This window comes from Rhineura floridana, chromosome 3, assembly GCF_030035675.1.
Source record: "Rhineura floridana isolate rRhiFlo1 chromosome 3, rRhiFlo1.hap2, whole genome shotgun sequence".
Taxonomy (NCBI): domain Eukaryota; kingdom Metazoa; phylum Chordata; class Lepidosauria; order Squamata; family Rhineuridae; genus Rhineura; species Rhineura floridana.
This window is the reverse complement of record NC_084482.1, coordinates 226,665,956-226,682,244: the sequence shown is the minus strand read 5'-3', so window position 1 is coordinate 226,682,244 and position 16,289 is coordinate 226,665,956. Positions and strand designations below refer to the sequence as shown.

The 16,289-nt window shown below is 44.7% G+C and overlaps 1 protein-coding gene and 1 pseudogene across 1 annotated transcript in view; one reads left to right on the top strand and one right to left on the bottom strand.

Moving 5' to 3' along the window:
- Positions 1 to 3,897: 3,897 nt before the first annotated feature.
- Positions 3,898 to 16,289, bottom strand: part of LOC133379087 (zinc finger protein 420-like) — a 37,335-nt gene continuing 24,943 nt past the window's right edge. Inside the window, exon 9 of the mRNA XM_061613697.1 lies at positions 3,898 to 10,488. Coding sequence (XP_061469681.1) covers positions 9,008 to 10,488 — 1,481 coding nt within the window. The 3' untranslated portion in view covers positions 3,898 to 9,007. The remainder of the gene's footprint in view (positions 10,489 to 16,289) is intronic.
- LOC133382487 (5S ribosomal RNA) lies at positions 8,287 to 8,405 on the top strand (annotated as a pseudogene).

Here is a 16,289-nt window from a genome sequence, read left to right as displayed (position 1 = left end):
ACGAGAGAGGAAGTTCTAAGCTTAATGGACAATATAAAAACTGACAAATCACCGGGCCCAGATGGCATCCACCCGAGAGTTCTCAAAGAACTCAAAGGTGAAATTGCTGATCTGCTAACTAAAATATGTAACTTGTCCCTTGGGTCCTCCTCCGTGCCAGAGGACTGGAAAGTGGCAAATGTAATGCCAATCTTCAAAAAGGGATCCAGAGGGGATCCCGGAAATTACAGGCCAGTTAGCTTAACTTATGTCCCTGGAAAACTGGTAGAAAGTATGATTAAAGCTAGATTAACTAAGCACATAGAAGAACAAGCCTTGCTGAAGCAGAGCCAGCATGGCTTCTGCAAGGGGAAGTCCTGTCTCAGTAACCTATTAGAATTCTTTGAGAGTGTCAACAAGCATATAGATAGAGGTGATCCAGTGGACATAGTGTACTTAGACTTTCAAAAAGCGTTTGACAAGGTACCTCACCAAAGGCTTCTGAGGAAGCTTAGCAGTCATGGAATAAGAGGAGAGGTCCTCTTGTGGATAAGGAATTGGTTAAGAAGCAGAAAGCAGAGAGTAGGAATAAATGGACAGTTCTCCCAATGGAGGGCTGTAGAAAGTAGAGTCCCTCAAGGATCGGTATTGGGACCTGTACTTTTCAACTTGTTCATTAATGACCTAGAATTAGGAGTGAGCAGTGAAGTGGCCAAGTTTGCTGACGACACTAAATTGTTCAGGGTTGTTAAAACAAAAAGGGATTGCGAAGAGCTCCAAAAAGACCTCTCCAAACTGCGTGAATAGGCGGAAAAATGGCAAATGCAATTCAATATAAACAAGTGTAAAATTATGCATATTGGAGCAAAAAATCTTAATTTCACATATACGCTCATGGGGTCTGAACTGGCGGTGACCGACCAGGAGAGAGACCTCAGGGTTGTAGTGGACAGCACGATGAAAATGTCGACCCAGTGTGCAGCAGCTGTGAAAAAGGCAAATTCCATGCTAGCGATAATTAGGAAAGGTATTGAAAATAAAACAGCCGATATCATAATGCCGTTGTATAAATCTATGGTGCGGCCGCATTTGGAATACTGTGTACAGTTCTGGTCGCCTCATCTCAAAAAGGATATTATAGAGTTGGAAAAGGTTCAGAAGAGGGCAACCAGAATGATCAAGGGGATGGAGCGACTCCCTTACGAGGAAAGGTTGCAGCATTTGAGGCTTTTTAGTTTAGAGAAAAGGCGGGTCAGAGGAGACATGATAGAAGTGTATAAAATTATGCATGGCATTGAGAAAGTGGATAGAGAAAAGTTCTTCTCCCTCTCTCATAATACTAGAACTCGTGGACATTCAAAGAAGCTGAATGTTGGAAGATTCAGGACAGACAAAAGGAAGTACTTCTTTACTCAGCGCATAGTTAAACTATGGAATTTGCTCCCACAAGATGCAGTAATGGTCACCACCTTGGATGGCTTTAAAAGAAGATTAGACAAATTCATGGAGGACAGGGCTATCAATGGCTACTAGCTGTGATGGCTGTGCTCTGCCACCCTAGTCAGAGGCAGCATGCTTCTGAAAACCAGTTGCTGGAAGCCTCAGGAGGGGAGAGTGTTCTTGCACTCGGGTCCTGCTTGCGGGCTTCCCCCAGGCAACTGGTTGGCCACTGTGAGAACAGGATGCTGGACTAGATGGGCCACTGGCCTGATCCAGCAGGCTCTTCTTATGTTCTTATGTTCTTATGAGATCAAAAAGGAGGTGTAAGATATGCTGGAATTAGGAGTGATCAGGGAATCCATCAGTCCCTGGGCCTCAAGTATTGTCCTGGTTCCAAAAAAAGATGGAACGACAAGGTTTTGCATTGATTATCGGCTAATCAATAAAATTACTGTCCCAGATGTGTATCCTATGCCTAGGGTAGACGCAATGTTAGAGTTATTGGGGGCAGCAACCATTATCTCTACACTAGATCTCTGTAAAGGATTTTGGCAAATGGAACTAGACGAGCAATCCGGAGCCAAAACTGCCTTCAGTACACCAGATGGGTTATATGAGTTTGTGACCTTACCCATGGGACTAAGGAACTCACCAAGTTCATTTCAGAGGCTAATCAATACTGTGTTGCGAGGCATGTCAGATTTTGCAGTGGCCTATATCGATGACGTGGCCATTTTTAGCCAGTCGGTGCCTGAGCATGTCCAACACCTGACAACAGTATTGGAGGCCTTAAGAAAAGCAGGCCTCACAATAAAAGCTAAGAAATGCCAGTTTGGACTAAAGGAAGTAATCTATTTAGGACATAAGGTGGGGAGTGGGAAAATCACCCCCTTATGGAGCAAGGTGGAGGCAATACAAGCGTGGCCGATCCCCTTAACCAAAAAACAAGTAAGGGCATTTCTGGGTGTGGCTGGATTTTATAGGAAGTTTGTGAGAAATTTTGGGGAAATAGCAACCCCCTTGCATGAGTTGACAAAGAAGAAGTGTTCTGAGCGTGTGGTATGGACGGATGAATGTCAGAAGGCTTTTGATCTACTGAAGCAAGCCTTGTGCCAAGGACCCATATTAATAGCACCAGACTATGAGAAACCATTCATCGTGGCTACAGATGCGTCGGACCTGGTGCTGGGAGTCGTCTTGCTACAGGAGAGAGAAGGCACCAGACATCCAGTGGCGTACCTGAGTCGCAAGCTGACGCCGAGGGAGAAAAACTATTCGTCGGTCCAGAAGGAGTGCCTAGCGGTCGTGTGGGGACTGAACAAGTTGCGCCCATACGTGTGGGGACGAAGATTCACAGTGACTACGGATCATCGGGCCTTGTTATGGTTGCAGACTATGAAAAACCATAACACTATGCTGCAGAGGTGGTCCTGGGCCCTACAGGACTATCAAGTGGACTTCCAGTTCATCAAAGGCAAGGACAATGTACTGGCCGATGGACTTTCCAGGCAAGTGGCTGGGACTGCAGTGACGTGACCAGACAGAGGAACAAAGAAAGACATTTTCCCCATAGAGACTTTTATTTGTTAACGCGACGTATAAATCCTGGAACAGGAATAATACTCTGCCGTTGTTTAAGGGGGGGGAAATGTGATGTTCCTATATTAATGTATACATGGTAAGTGGAGTGAAAGAGGAGGGGGAGTGAATGGGCAGTAGAATGCGAGATGATTGGCTGAGTGTTTAAAATGGCTGAATGTATAAAAGGAAGAGGGAGAGTGGAATCAGGGGGGAGAAGAGAACTGAGTGGGTTGCTTGGTGGGGTTTAGAGAGTTGTTTGCCAGGAGGGAGGTGGAGTTCGGATTAGTATTGAGTAAAACCATATGCTTATGTGCCTTAAGAAGAAATCTTGTTAATCTTGTTAGCTTTGTTATCTGTAATAAATACTTAATTTGGTTTACCAAAGGCCTGATCCTTGGCTGGGGTTTCACAGACCAGAAGGGAGGGTAAGGTAATGACCAAGGCTGAAGGGGAACTGTAACAAATGGTGGCAGCGGTGAAGAGAATAACAATACCAGTATTCAGAGTCTCTGGGAATACTAGTATTGGGACATTACTGGTGGTTGCCTAGCAGGGGGATCTGTTGAGATCTGTGCTAGAGCGGATAGGTAAACCATAAGAGAGTGCGGTCCGGACTGGTGGAGTCCCTGGTGGTGCCTAGAGACAGGCAGTAACCACGAGCAGGTAGGAACCTGACAGGGAGAGCCAGGGAAGGACGCATCACAGTGTCTACTTTGTATTTTTTTAAAATTATCTGTTGTTTCTGTGTTTCAAACTTTTTTAGCTTTTTTTTTTTTGCATCTTTTATGTCGCCTTGAGATGCCTGTGCGGAAGGTGATTAATGAATAATGTTAATCTTTTTTATATATAACAACTTTTATTTTTATTAAAAAAGAATAAGGTGGTATCCCACCTGAAAGGTTACAGACAGAAAATCAAATATACAGTATTTATTTGTTCTTGGCAAACTCCTTCATATGATCTGATTCTAACCGGAAAAAAAAAATCTCTAGCTTGGCCATCAGCATTGTGGACAGGAGATAAAAATCTCTGGATAATTTGCATTAGAGCACTAAGGGAGTCTCTCCCAGCTCTTCAACAATAGCAACACAAAACAAGGCAACCCACCCCCCACTGATATAGGCTGCTTGAGGGGAAAACTAGAAGTGACATTTTGTGTGAAGTCAAGCCCAAATTCTGCTGCTGAAAATAAATCCCTGAACTGAGTATGTGGAAGATAAATTGTGATTTCAAGGAGATAGGTGGAATCCAGCAATTGCCCCACTGATGCCCTAAACTAGACCCTATACAGGGGTCTGAATCTGCTTAACAATATGCTGCAATATGTAGCATGTCCTAAAGTTCAGTATGTATAATCCTGTGGATATACGTGCAGCTCATAAATAACTGTTTGTTGAGGAATAAGTGATGGCACCATAAACCATTCCCAGAGGGGGCTGAGAGTGGAGGCTTAAGGGTGTACTGATGGATCTCTGGATAATTGGCATTAGATTACTATAGGTGCCCAACTCCCATTTCCTCAACAACAGCAACAACGAAAAAGCCTCCCAGACCTAAATTAGACTGCTGAGATGCATAACACGATAACCAGGAGTGGAATTTTGTGTGACAGGAAGGCCCAAGTTGTGCTGCTGAAAACAAACTCCAGAGAAGGTTAAGTGCTCAGAGGGCACCTGTTTCTTCATTCTGAATAAAATCAATTGCCAGGAATCACGTGGGGGGAGGGTGTTGTTGTTTCACTCAGGTCCTGATTGCACTGTTAGAACAAAATGGGGGGCTGATTCAGTTTCAGGGTCATCTCTTCTTACAAGGTTATCATAGGGTTGGAAGGGGCCTACAAGGTCATCAAATCCAACCCCCTGCTCAATGCAGGAATCCAAAGTAAAGCATACCCGACAGGTGGCTGTCCAGCTGCCTCTTGAAGGCCTCCAGTGTTGGACAGCCCACCTCCTCCCTAGGTCATTGGATCCATTGTTGTGCCACTCTAACAGGAAGTTTTTCCTTTTTTCAATCCAAATCTGGCTTCCTGCAACTTGAGCCCATTATTCTGTGTCCTCCACGCAGGGATGATTGAGAAGAGATCCCGGCCCTCCTCTGTGTGGCAACCTTTCATGTACTTGAAGAGTGCTATCATATCTCCCCTCAGTCTTCTCTTCTCAGGGCTAAGCATGCCCAGTTCTTTCAGTCTCTCCTCATAGGGCTTTATTTCCAGTCCCCTGATCATCCTCATTGCCCTCGTCTGAGCCTCTTCCAGTTTGTCTGCATCCTTCTTAAAGTGCAGTGTCCAGAATTGGACGCAGTACTCAAAATGAGGCCTAACCAGTGCTGAATACAGGGGGTTTGGAAACTATACTTCTGTTAATGCAGCCTAAAATAGCATTTGTCTTTTTTGCAGCCACATCACACTGTTGGCTCATATTCTGCTTGTGATCAACAACAATCCCAATATCCTTCTCGCACGTAGTATTGCTGAGCCAAGTAGTCCCCCATCTTATAACTGTGCATTTGGTTTCTTTTTACTAGGAGTAGAACTTTGCACTTATCCCTGTTAAATTTCATTGTTGTTTTCAGCCCCAGACATATCTCTGTGGAGAGCGAGTTCCATAGTTTAGGGCAAGGGTTCTTAACCTGTGAGATGGGCTTAAGGAGGTCTGTGAACCAGGTGCAAAGAAAAACAATTTCCCCCTTCCATTTTCTTCCTTTTACTCTACAAATTTTGTGTGTATGTGTTTATGTGCATTTTTCTGGGAAAGTGATCTGTAGCTTTCATTTTTTCTTCAGAACCTCAAAAAGGTTTAAGAACCACTGATTTAGGGGCTGGCCCACAGAAAGCACTCCTTCCACAAGCTCTCTTCTCCGAAAGGCTTTTACTGAATTATTTGAACACAACCAAGTTTTGCCAGGCTCTTTGGAGTCAATCATCTGCTATGCGCCAGTGCTAATCTTAAACAGTAAGACATCTGTCTTAACCTAACTTCTTGCTGAAATTGGCTTTAATGGGTGTGGCCTACCTCACCAGACCGTTGTGAACACTGCTCAGTTACTATGTGTGTGTACATATTTCCATGCCAGATAAGAGTCTGATTCAGTCCCTGTGCAGTGCCAGCCTGGAGCTGGCAAAACAATGAAAATGGGAGAGAAATGCCCCCTTCACACATACACACACAACCCTTCTGCCTTGTAGCTGGATGTCTGGTGCTTGACCGCTCTGTTCTGCCCTGTTGTTCTCCAGCCCAGGGTAGGAGTGCTCAGCCCAGTCATGCTGTAGCCTTCCTCATCATCATCTTTTAGGATTTATGGCATTGCAAGGCCAAGGAAAAGCCCTATTACTGTCACTTTCCGGCAACAGTTTCATCTCACTTCGCTCACAGCCTTTCATAAAGGCTTGCATCTTTCACATGCCTCCATAAAATCTCCAGCACTGAGCCCCAGCGGCTCTTGTCCTGAAGGGCAGTCCCCAGACAAATTAGTAAGATATCTCCAACAATCCCTTATAATATTATCAACCGTCTCCTCCACCTCACAAACATCACAGTCAATCCTCCCAACCCTGTGCAAACTACTCCGAAAAACTCTCTTGTCGCCCTTTCAGTTGAAAAATCCAAACATCCTCTAATGATACACAAAAGAACACCCCCCTAACCACAGAACACCTCCTGATTTATCTGCAACTCACCAAATCATTCTGTATCCTCCCTTTCCAAAAAGAAACGTCACCACATAACAAAAGGCATTCATTTCATCATAAAAACAATCCCCTAAGGCCATTTTGTGCCAAAGAAGAATGTGGTGGATTTGCAAGGACAAGTACTGAGTGAGTTCCAAAATACATCAAGCCAGGAAAAATTTATTGCAACAAAGACAACAAAGGGCCTTGTGGTGCAGGAAAGACCAAGAGATTTATTGCGGCATACAACTAACAAGTGCTTATCTCACAACAAACCTATTTCATGACTCTTTGTTGATTATAAGGTACAGAGGAATTCTACCTGCTCTTAAATCAGCAATTAGTTACACGAACATGGATCCCTGTTACAGCAAGCAAAGCAAATGAATCATTGCTAACCATGTTCATCAGCTCCCCAACTATTACCGAACAAAAGCAACGAATACTTTAAGAACTGTGTTGCAGGATCAGCTGCAAGGTGCATCCAAAACTACCACTGTGTGTCAATGAGCACCAGTCAGATGCCCCCCAGGGGATCATGGTAAGGGTGTGGTTCTGAAGGCCTCTTCCTGTTCCTTGAACTTCATAGCATATGGCTTTAAGAGCTACACTGCTCCTGTACATGGAAGCTTCATTCTCAATTACCATGACTAATACCCACAGACCGACCAGCCCTTCAGGAATCTGTCAAATCCTTGTTAAAAGCAGCTTACACTAGGGTTTATTACATCTTGTGGAATTCCTTAGGTTAACTACATGGTATGTGAAAATCAACTCATTTGAAATGTGGTGTTGGAGGAGAGCTTTGCGCATACGATGGACTGCAAAAAAGACAAATAATTGGGTGTTAGAACAAGTTAAACCAGAACTGTCTCTAGAAGCTAAAATGATGAAACTGAGCTTATCATACTTCATGAGTCACTAGAAAAGACAATAATGCTGGGAAAAACAGAAGGGGGTAGAAAAAGAGGAAGGCCAAACAAGAGATGGATTGATTTCATCAAGGAAGCCACAGACCTGAACTTACAAGATCTGGACAGGGCGGTTCACGACAGATGCTCTTGGAGGTCGCTGATTCATAGGGTCGCCATAAGTTGTTACATGCCTTCAAGTCAATTACAACAACGGTTCTTCAATGACTTACCACCCATCGCACATGCTCAGGTGAAGTGGATCCTACTTGTTTTAGTCAGGTTACCTGTTGGCGCTTACTGGAAGTACAGATATTTATATTTATTTTAGGCAGGGGGCCTCATAGCCTTCTGGAGCCCGCATACCAGTAGTGGGTGTGGCCAGTTGCAAGAGTGGGCAATTTACCTTTGTACAACAGGCTAGATTCTACATCCCACATACACACTATGCTATCCATCCAGGTACTCAAGAGGCATTATCAGAGTTCAGGGACGAATTGCAGCCAGGAAAAACACTCGAGGGTTGAAAGCAGGGCCAGTGAGGGGAGTGGTCTGTGGAGTCCTGAGGGTCTGAGTATTCCCCACTTCTAATTTAATTTAAGGGATCCCAGGGCAGGCTACATCAACATATAAAATCAAACTAACAATAAAACAATGCCAATTAAAACTCTGAAGCAACCCTAATGAAAACAATGTAACATCAATCCAGCCTACGGCCATACTGCCCTCGACACGCCCGATCTCGTCTGATCTCGTAAGCTAAGCAGGGTCAGGCCTGGTTAGTCCTTGGGTGGGAGACCGCCTGGGAATACTAAGTGCTGTAGCCTTAAACGAAGGCAATGGTAAACCACTTCTGAATATTTCTTACCATGAAAACCCTATGAATGTAAATAACAAAAGATTCATAGGGTTGCCGTAAATTGTAATTGACTTGAAGGCATATAACAACAAAACATTAATCCAGATAATCTGTATTCCTCCTTGCTACAAAAATAAGCAAGCTGTAGGTCAGTGCCCAGAGCTCCTCCCAACTCAGGCAACCAGACAGCCTGAAATATTATGCCATGAAGAGAGGAGGTAAAATGGCATGAAAAGATGGGACGTGTTTGAACAGTGGCAGATGTCTTTCTTTGCAATGGCACCTGGTCACATGGATCTTCCTCCATGACCGTGAGGACACAGATGGTCGCCTGGAAGGATTAGAAAAGTTTATTTGCCACACATGGCCAGAGGAAGATTTAATCACATGATGCTATGGAAGATGTCGGCTCCAGTGGATGTTTGCTTCTTATACTCAGTCATTCTGTCACCTGTAATAAGTCTAAAAGTCACAGATGTTTGCCGTCATATTTTGAGCATTTATAGAGTTTCTCTGTGCTCCCCGTTAGAGAACTTGGGACTTAAATTGACAGAAAAACTCTCATATGATTTATATCCCATATTCTATGTATGGATCCTCTAACTTGAATGTCTGTTCTGTTACTGAAGTTATTTCCACATTACAGGCATTTTCAGAATTCACAGGAATTACCCCTTTGTGAATTCTTTCATGTACATTAAGGTTTGACCTCTGACTGCAGGTCTTTCCACACACTGAACATTTATATGGTTTCTCCCCTGTGTGGATTCTTTGGTGTACATTAAGGCTTGAGCTCTGGCTAAATCTCTTTCCACACACTGAACATTTATATGGTTTCTCTCCTGTGTGGGTTCTTTGATGGCTTGTAAGGTGTAATCGCCGAATGAAACTCTTTCCACACTCTGAGCAAATATATGGCCTCACCCCCGTGTGGATTTTTTGATGTTCATTAAGGCTAGAGTTGTGGCTGAAACTTTTTCCACACTCTGAGCACGTATATGGTTTCTCTCCAGTGTGAACACTTTGATGTCTTATGCAGCTTATGTTGTTACGGAAGCTCTTTCCACACTCTGAGCACTTATACGGCTTCATCCCCATGTGGATTTTTTGATGCGTAGTAAAAGATGTCCTCCAACTGAAGCATTTTCCACACTCCAAGCACTCATAGGGTTTCTCCCCTGTATGGATTCTCTGATGTAACTTAAGATTCATGCTGTGATTGAAGCTCTTTCCACACTCCAGGCATTTATACGGCTTCTCGCCTATATGGATTGTTAATAGATGTCGCGTGAGGCTTTTGCAATGTGTGAAGCACTTTCCACACTCCGAGCACTGGTGTGGCTTCTCCCCCGAGTGAATTATCTGATGTGAGCTAAGGTGTATTCTCTGCCTGAAACTCTTTCCACACTCCAAACATTGGTAAGTTTTTTCTTCTGTGTGGATTCTTTCATGTGACCTAAGATGTGCACTGCTAACAAAGTTCTTTCCGCACTTCGAGCAGTTATATGGTCTCTCCTCCGTGTGGATTTTTTGATGTGAGGTAAGATACGCCCTCAGACGGAAGCTCTTTCCACACTCTGAGCAGCTATATGGTTTCACCCCTGTGTGGATTGTTAAATGCCGTGTAAAGCTTGTGCTATGTTGGAAGCTCTGTCCACACTCCCAGCATTGATATGGCTTCTCTGCTATGTGAATTGTTAGATGTGTCCTAACATGTGAGCTGCAACTGAAGCTCTTCCCACAAACTGGGCATTTATATGCCTTCTCCTCTGTGTGGATTCTCATATGAGTATTAAGACTCGATTCACAACTAAAGTTTTCCCCGCGCACTTTGCACTCATTGTCTGTCTTCTCTTGGTCTTGAACTGGGATTTCTTCTTGGACTGGGATTTCATGGAAGTCACTACACTGAGAATCAAAGGATGTATTATCATTATTATTCAGCCCACATTCCATTTTCTTCCTCTGATCTTTCTCATCTGTAAATCCAACTGTTTCCAAGGACACCCTGTGTAGCTCTCCTTTAGAATCATTCTCCCATCCAGCACCTGCTGTAATAAAGAGAGGAAAGAGTTAACAACCTCAGTGAGAAACAGAGCTGCAAATGAAGGAACAACAAGATTATCTAGATCCATTCTAGTCTGGTTTCAGACCTGGTTTTGGTACTGAAATAGCCTTGGTTGCCTTGTTGCTCAACTTTCTTAGGACCAAGACAGGGGAAGCGCACCCCTGTCGGTTCTCACTAATCTGCCAATGGCTTAAGACACAATTGACCGCAGTGTCTTTCTGGAGAGGCTCAAGGTAATGACACTTGGAAGTATTATTATTATTAATTAAATGCATATCGCACCCTTCCTCCCAGTAGGAGCCCTATAAAACATCACAAAAGCAAACATTAAAATATATTAAAACAAAACGCCTTTAAAACCAAGTACTGTACCACACTGGTTCTGCTCCTACCTGCATGGTAGCTACCAGGAAGTAGTATGAGGAGAATGTTACTTGGCTCCCTAGCTTTTGGGCTGTGGGGTCCCACAAGGACCCATTCGCTCTCCTATGCTGCTTAATATCTACATGAAACTGGCTGGAGCTGTCATCCAGGGATCTGTTGCACAGTGTCACAGCAACAAAGAAATAGAGCTCTATCTCTCCAGTTCATTATTATTATTTATTATATTATTATAATTCATTGCATTTATATACCTCCCCATAGCCAAAGGTCTCTGGGTGGTTTACAACAATTAAAAACATTAAAAACAAATATACAGATTTTTAAAAACACATTTTTAAAAAGCAATTTAAAAACACATGCTAAAATGCCTGGGAGAAGAGGAAAGTCTTGACCTGGTGCTGAAAAGTTAACAGTGTTGGTGCCAGGCACACCTCATCAATCAAATCATTCCATAACTTGGAGGTCACCACTGAGAAGGCCCTCTCCCTTGTTGCCAGACTCCCAGCTTCCCTCACAGTAGGCACCCAGAGGAGGGCCTTTGATGTTGAGCGTAAAGTACGGGTGCATTCGTGTCGGGAGAGGAGTTACATCAGGTATTGTGGTCCCAAGCTGTGTAAGGCTTTATAGGTTAAAACCAGCACCTTGAATTGGGCTCGGAAACATACAGGCAGTCAATGCAAGCGGGCCAGAATCGGTTTTATATGTTCTAACTGTCTGGTCCCTGTTACCAATCTGGCCACTGCATTTTCCACAAGCTGCAGTTTCTGAACAGTCTTCAAAGGCAGCCCCACGTAGAGCGCATTGCAGTAATCTAACTCGGAGGTTATTCATCAGAATAAGGAGCAGCCATGAAGGTGTTGGAGAGGTGCCTGGGGGCAGTGATGGGCTGGATGGCGGCCACTAAAACTGAAGCTGAATCCTGGTAAGACAGAAGTGGTGTGGGCGGATGTTTCCCATGTCGCAAATTAGGTGTGCAACGTGATCTGGGAAGGGTTGCACTTCCATCTGAAAGAACACATTTATAGTCAGGGAGTACTCCTGCATTCTAACTTGTCACTGGAGTCTCAAGCGGGCTTCTGTGGCTACGAGTGCCTATGCCTAGCTTTGGCTGACTAGGCAGCTATTGTTCCTGGATCAGGGTAGACTGGTCGTCTGGTGGCATCTTGTCTAGATTGCTGTAATACACCATGGGGGGGGCTGCCCTCCTAAGGCAGTCTGGAGGCTGCAGCTAGCGCAGAATATGACTGCAAGACCAAGTGGAACAGCCTGATGGGACCATGTGTCTGGTGCTGAAAGCACTGCATTGACTTCCGGGCATTCAAGGCACTACTACCATATAAAGCCCTAAATGGCTTGGGAACCAAGTACGTAAAGGAGAACTATAATGTTCCTCCCACTGGCACCACCTGTGATACTCCCACCTGTGGCTACCACCAGGGAGAAATGTAGTTTTTATTTTTCTTTAGCTCACCCTTTCACAGACCTCACAAGATCCCACTGCTAGGCAGCACCACCAGCCACTCCCTGTAAACAATACTGCTAGAGACTTCGCCTAGTCTCCCTATGGCTTGTTACTTTGTGTCTGGGTGCCCTTGCTGTCCACAACCCCCCTGTATCTTTGTCTATAAAGCATACAATCCTGGGTTGCTCTGGACACTTGACGATGTTACAATTTTTTCCTTCACCGCTGCCACCATTAGATATAGTTTCCCTTCAGCCTTGGTATTTACCCTGCCCTCCCTTCTGGTCTGTATATCCCCAGCCAAGGATCAGGCTTTTGGTAAACCAATAAAAGTATTTCATAGAATCATAGAGTTGGAAGGGGCCTTGTAGGCCATCGAGTCCAACCCCCTGCTCACAGCAGGAAATCCACAGCTAGAGCATCTCCCGCAGATAGCTGTCCAGCCTCTGCTTGAAGACATCCAGCGAAGGGGATCCCACCACCTCCCTAGGCAGTTGGTTCCATTGCCGAACTGCCCTTACTGTCAAGAAGTTCCTTCTAATGTCCAATCTGAATCTACGCTCCTGCAACTTAAAACCATTAGACCTAGTCCTACCCTCTGGGGCAGCAGAGAACAAATCTGTACCCTCCTCTATGTGACAGCCCTTCAGGTACTTAAAGAGTGCAATCATGTCACCCCTCAGCCTTCTCTCCACCAGACTGAACATGCCAAGTTCCTTCAACCTTTCCTCATAAGACTTGTTCTCGATACCGGCTATCATCCTCGTCGCCCTCATCTGAACCCGCTCTAACTTGTCTATATCTTTCTTAAAATGAGGTGCCCAGAACTGAACGCAGTATTCCAGATGAGGCCTGACTAATGCAGAATATAGTGGGACTATTACTTCCCTCAACCTGAAGGGCATTGCCGAACTGCCCTCACTGTCAAGAAGTTCCGTCTAATGTCCAATCTGAATCTACGCTCCTGCAACTTAAAACCATTAGACCTAGTCCTACCCTCTGGGGCAGCAGAGAACAAATCTGTACCCTCCTTTATGTGACAGCCCTTCAGGTACTTAAAGAGTGCAATCATGTCACCCCTCAGCCTTCTCTTCACCAGACTGAACATGCCAAGTTCCTTTAAGAATATAAGAACATAAGAAGAGCCTGCTGGATCAGGCCAGTGGCCCATCTAGTCCAGCATCCTGTTCTCACAGTGGCCAACCAGGTGCCTGGGGGAAGACCGCAAGCAGGACCTGAGTGCAAGAACACTCTCCCCTCCTGAGGCTTCCGGCAACTGGTTTTCAGAAGCATGCTGCCTCTGACTAGGGTGGCAGAGCACAGCCATCATGGCTAGTAGCCATTGATAGCCCTGTCCTCCATGAATTTGTCTAATCTTCTTTTAAAGCCATCCAAGCTGGTGGCCATTACTGCATCTTGTGGGAGCAAATTCCATAGTTTAACTATGCGCTGAGTAAAGAAGTACTTCCTTTTGTCTGTCCTGAATCTTCCAACATTCAGCTTCTTTGAATGTCCACGAGTTCTAGTATTATGAGAGAGGGAGCAGAACTTTTGTCTATCCACTTTCTCAAGGCCATGCATAATTTTATACACTTCTATCATGTCTCCTCTGTCCCGCCTTTTCTCTAAACTAAAAAGCCCCAAATGCTGCAACCTTTCCTCGTAAGGGAGTCGCTCCATCCCCTTGATCATTCTGGTTGCCCTCTTCTGAACCTTTTCCAACTCTATAATATCCTTTTTGAGATGAGGCGACCAGAACTGTACACAGTATTCCAAATGCGGCCGCACCATAGATTTATACAACGGCATTATGATATCGGCTGTTTTATTTTCAATACCTTTCCTAATTATTGCTAGCATGGAATTTGCCTTTTTCACAGCTGCCGCACACTGGGTCGACATTTTCATCGTGCTGTCCACTACAACCCCGAGGTCTCTCTCCTGGTCGGTCACCGCCAGTTCAGACCCCATGAGCGTATATGTGAAATTAAGATTTTTTGCTCCAATATGCATAATTTTACACTTGTTTATATTGAATTGCATTTGCCATTTTTCTGCCCATTCACTCAGTTTGGAGAGGTCTTTTTGGAGCTCTTCGCAATCCCTTTTTGTTTTAACAACCCTGAACAATTTAGTGTCGTCAGCAAACTTGGCCACTTCACTGCTCACTCCTAATTCTAGGTCATTAATGAACAAGTTGAAAAGTACAGGTCCCAATACCGATCCTTGAGGGACTCCACTTTCTACAGCCCTCCATTGGGAGAACTGTCCGTTGATTCCTACTCTCTGCTTTAACTTTTCCTCATAAGACTTGTTTTTTTGATAACACCAGGAAATAACAAGATTACTTTAGGAATGTTCAACAAGCGTATGGTTTCATATAGTGTCACTCTTTATGTTTCCAGTCTTATATATTCTGCCTAAATACCAGCCAAATATAATCCAACCCACAACCAACTCCAATCCACACTCCACAACCAACCGTCAACAACTCCCCCACAAAACAGAACCCTGAACCGACTGTCATCCTCTCATTTACACCTTCAGCCACTCAAACGCTCAGCCAATCATCATACAGCATTCTCCAGCATTCTAGCCCGTGTACTCCCCCCTCTCCCTCAGTCACTTACCATACATCACTTAATAAACCCACACTTACCTTATTTACAGATATTAAAATACAGGGAAATCACAAGAACCTTCCCCCAATACCAATAATCTCAGACCCTACAGTCAGGAGGTAAACTGGATACCTACTGATGGAGATCCAAAAGCAGGATCTCAGTGCGACAGCCATCTCCCTGCTGGAGGCACAGTGCAGCCATCGTGGCTAGTAGATGATAGCTTTATCCTCCATAAATCTGTCTAATCCTCTCTAAAAACTGCCAGCTGCCTGTCCTGCTCCGGGCTTCTGATAATGGGCACCAGGTTGGAAACTGTGAGGATGCCGGAGTAGATCCACCTGCTGCAAGGCTCTTCCTGAAGTTCCATTAACACACTATCTATCGATTGATTGATTGATTGATTGATATCCCGCCCTTCTTCCCAGCAGGAGCCCAGGGAGGCAAAAAGCATCACTGTCCTAAGTGTATTTTTGGGTCTGTTCGTTGACCATCTGGACCCCAAAGCAGATTTACATTTTAAAAGGAAAAAATTAGCCTCTCCTCCCATTATTTTTTTTATTAAAGTTCACATCCTGCCCTTCCTCCCAGAGGAGCCCACATGCAAGTTGATAAAACAAGTTGATAAAACATGGGCTCCTGCTGGGAGGAAGGGCATGATATAAATCAAATAATCAATAATCAATAATAAACAATAAAATAAATCTTAAGGACAATTCCAATGCAAACACAGACTGGGACAACAGTCTCCAATTAAAAGGCTTGCCGAAAGAGGAAGGTTCTTCAGCAGGCCCCCCAAAAAACAGAGATGGCACCTGTCTAGTATTTAAGGGGAAGCAATTCCAAAGAGCAGGTGCCCCCACCCTGAAGGTCTGCTCTCTCAATTGGGTGGAACAGACCTCCTGGTGAGATGGGTATCTGAAAGAGGCCCTCACCTGCAGAGCGCAGTGGTCGACTGGGAATATATAAGGGGCGAGATGATCTTTCAAGTAATCCTGGTGCCACGCTGGATAGGGCTTTATTTGCCAGAACCAGCACCTTGGTTTTTGCTCGGCGACGGGGGTGGGCTGGTTCTGCTCTAGCCCATTTCTTCCACCAACCAGGCCCAAAGCAGCACTCACAAAGCAGGGAGACATTTAGCTCATTACTGGAGTGCCTGTTGTGTATGCACACAGCCCACACCCAAATCCCGGACATATCTGAGCTCCAAAGCAACATTCCCAAGCATAGTTGCTTGCTTCCAAACACTATCCTAAGATCCAGCAAGTTGGGCGACTGCTTAGACCTGGCACTAATTGGTCAGCTAGCTCTTTGCTG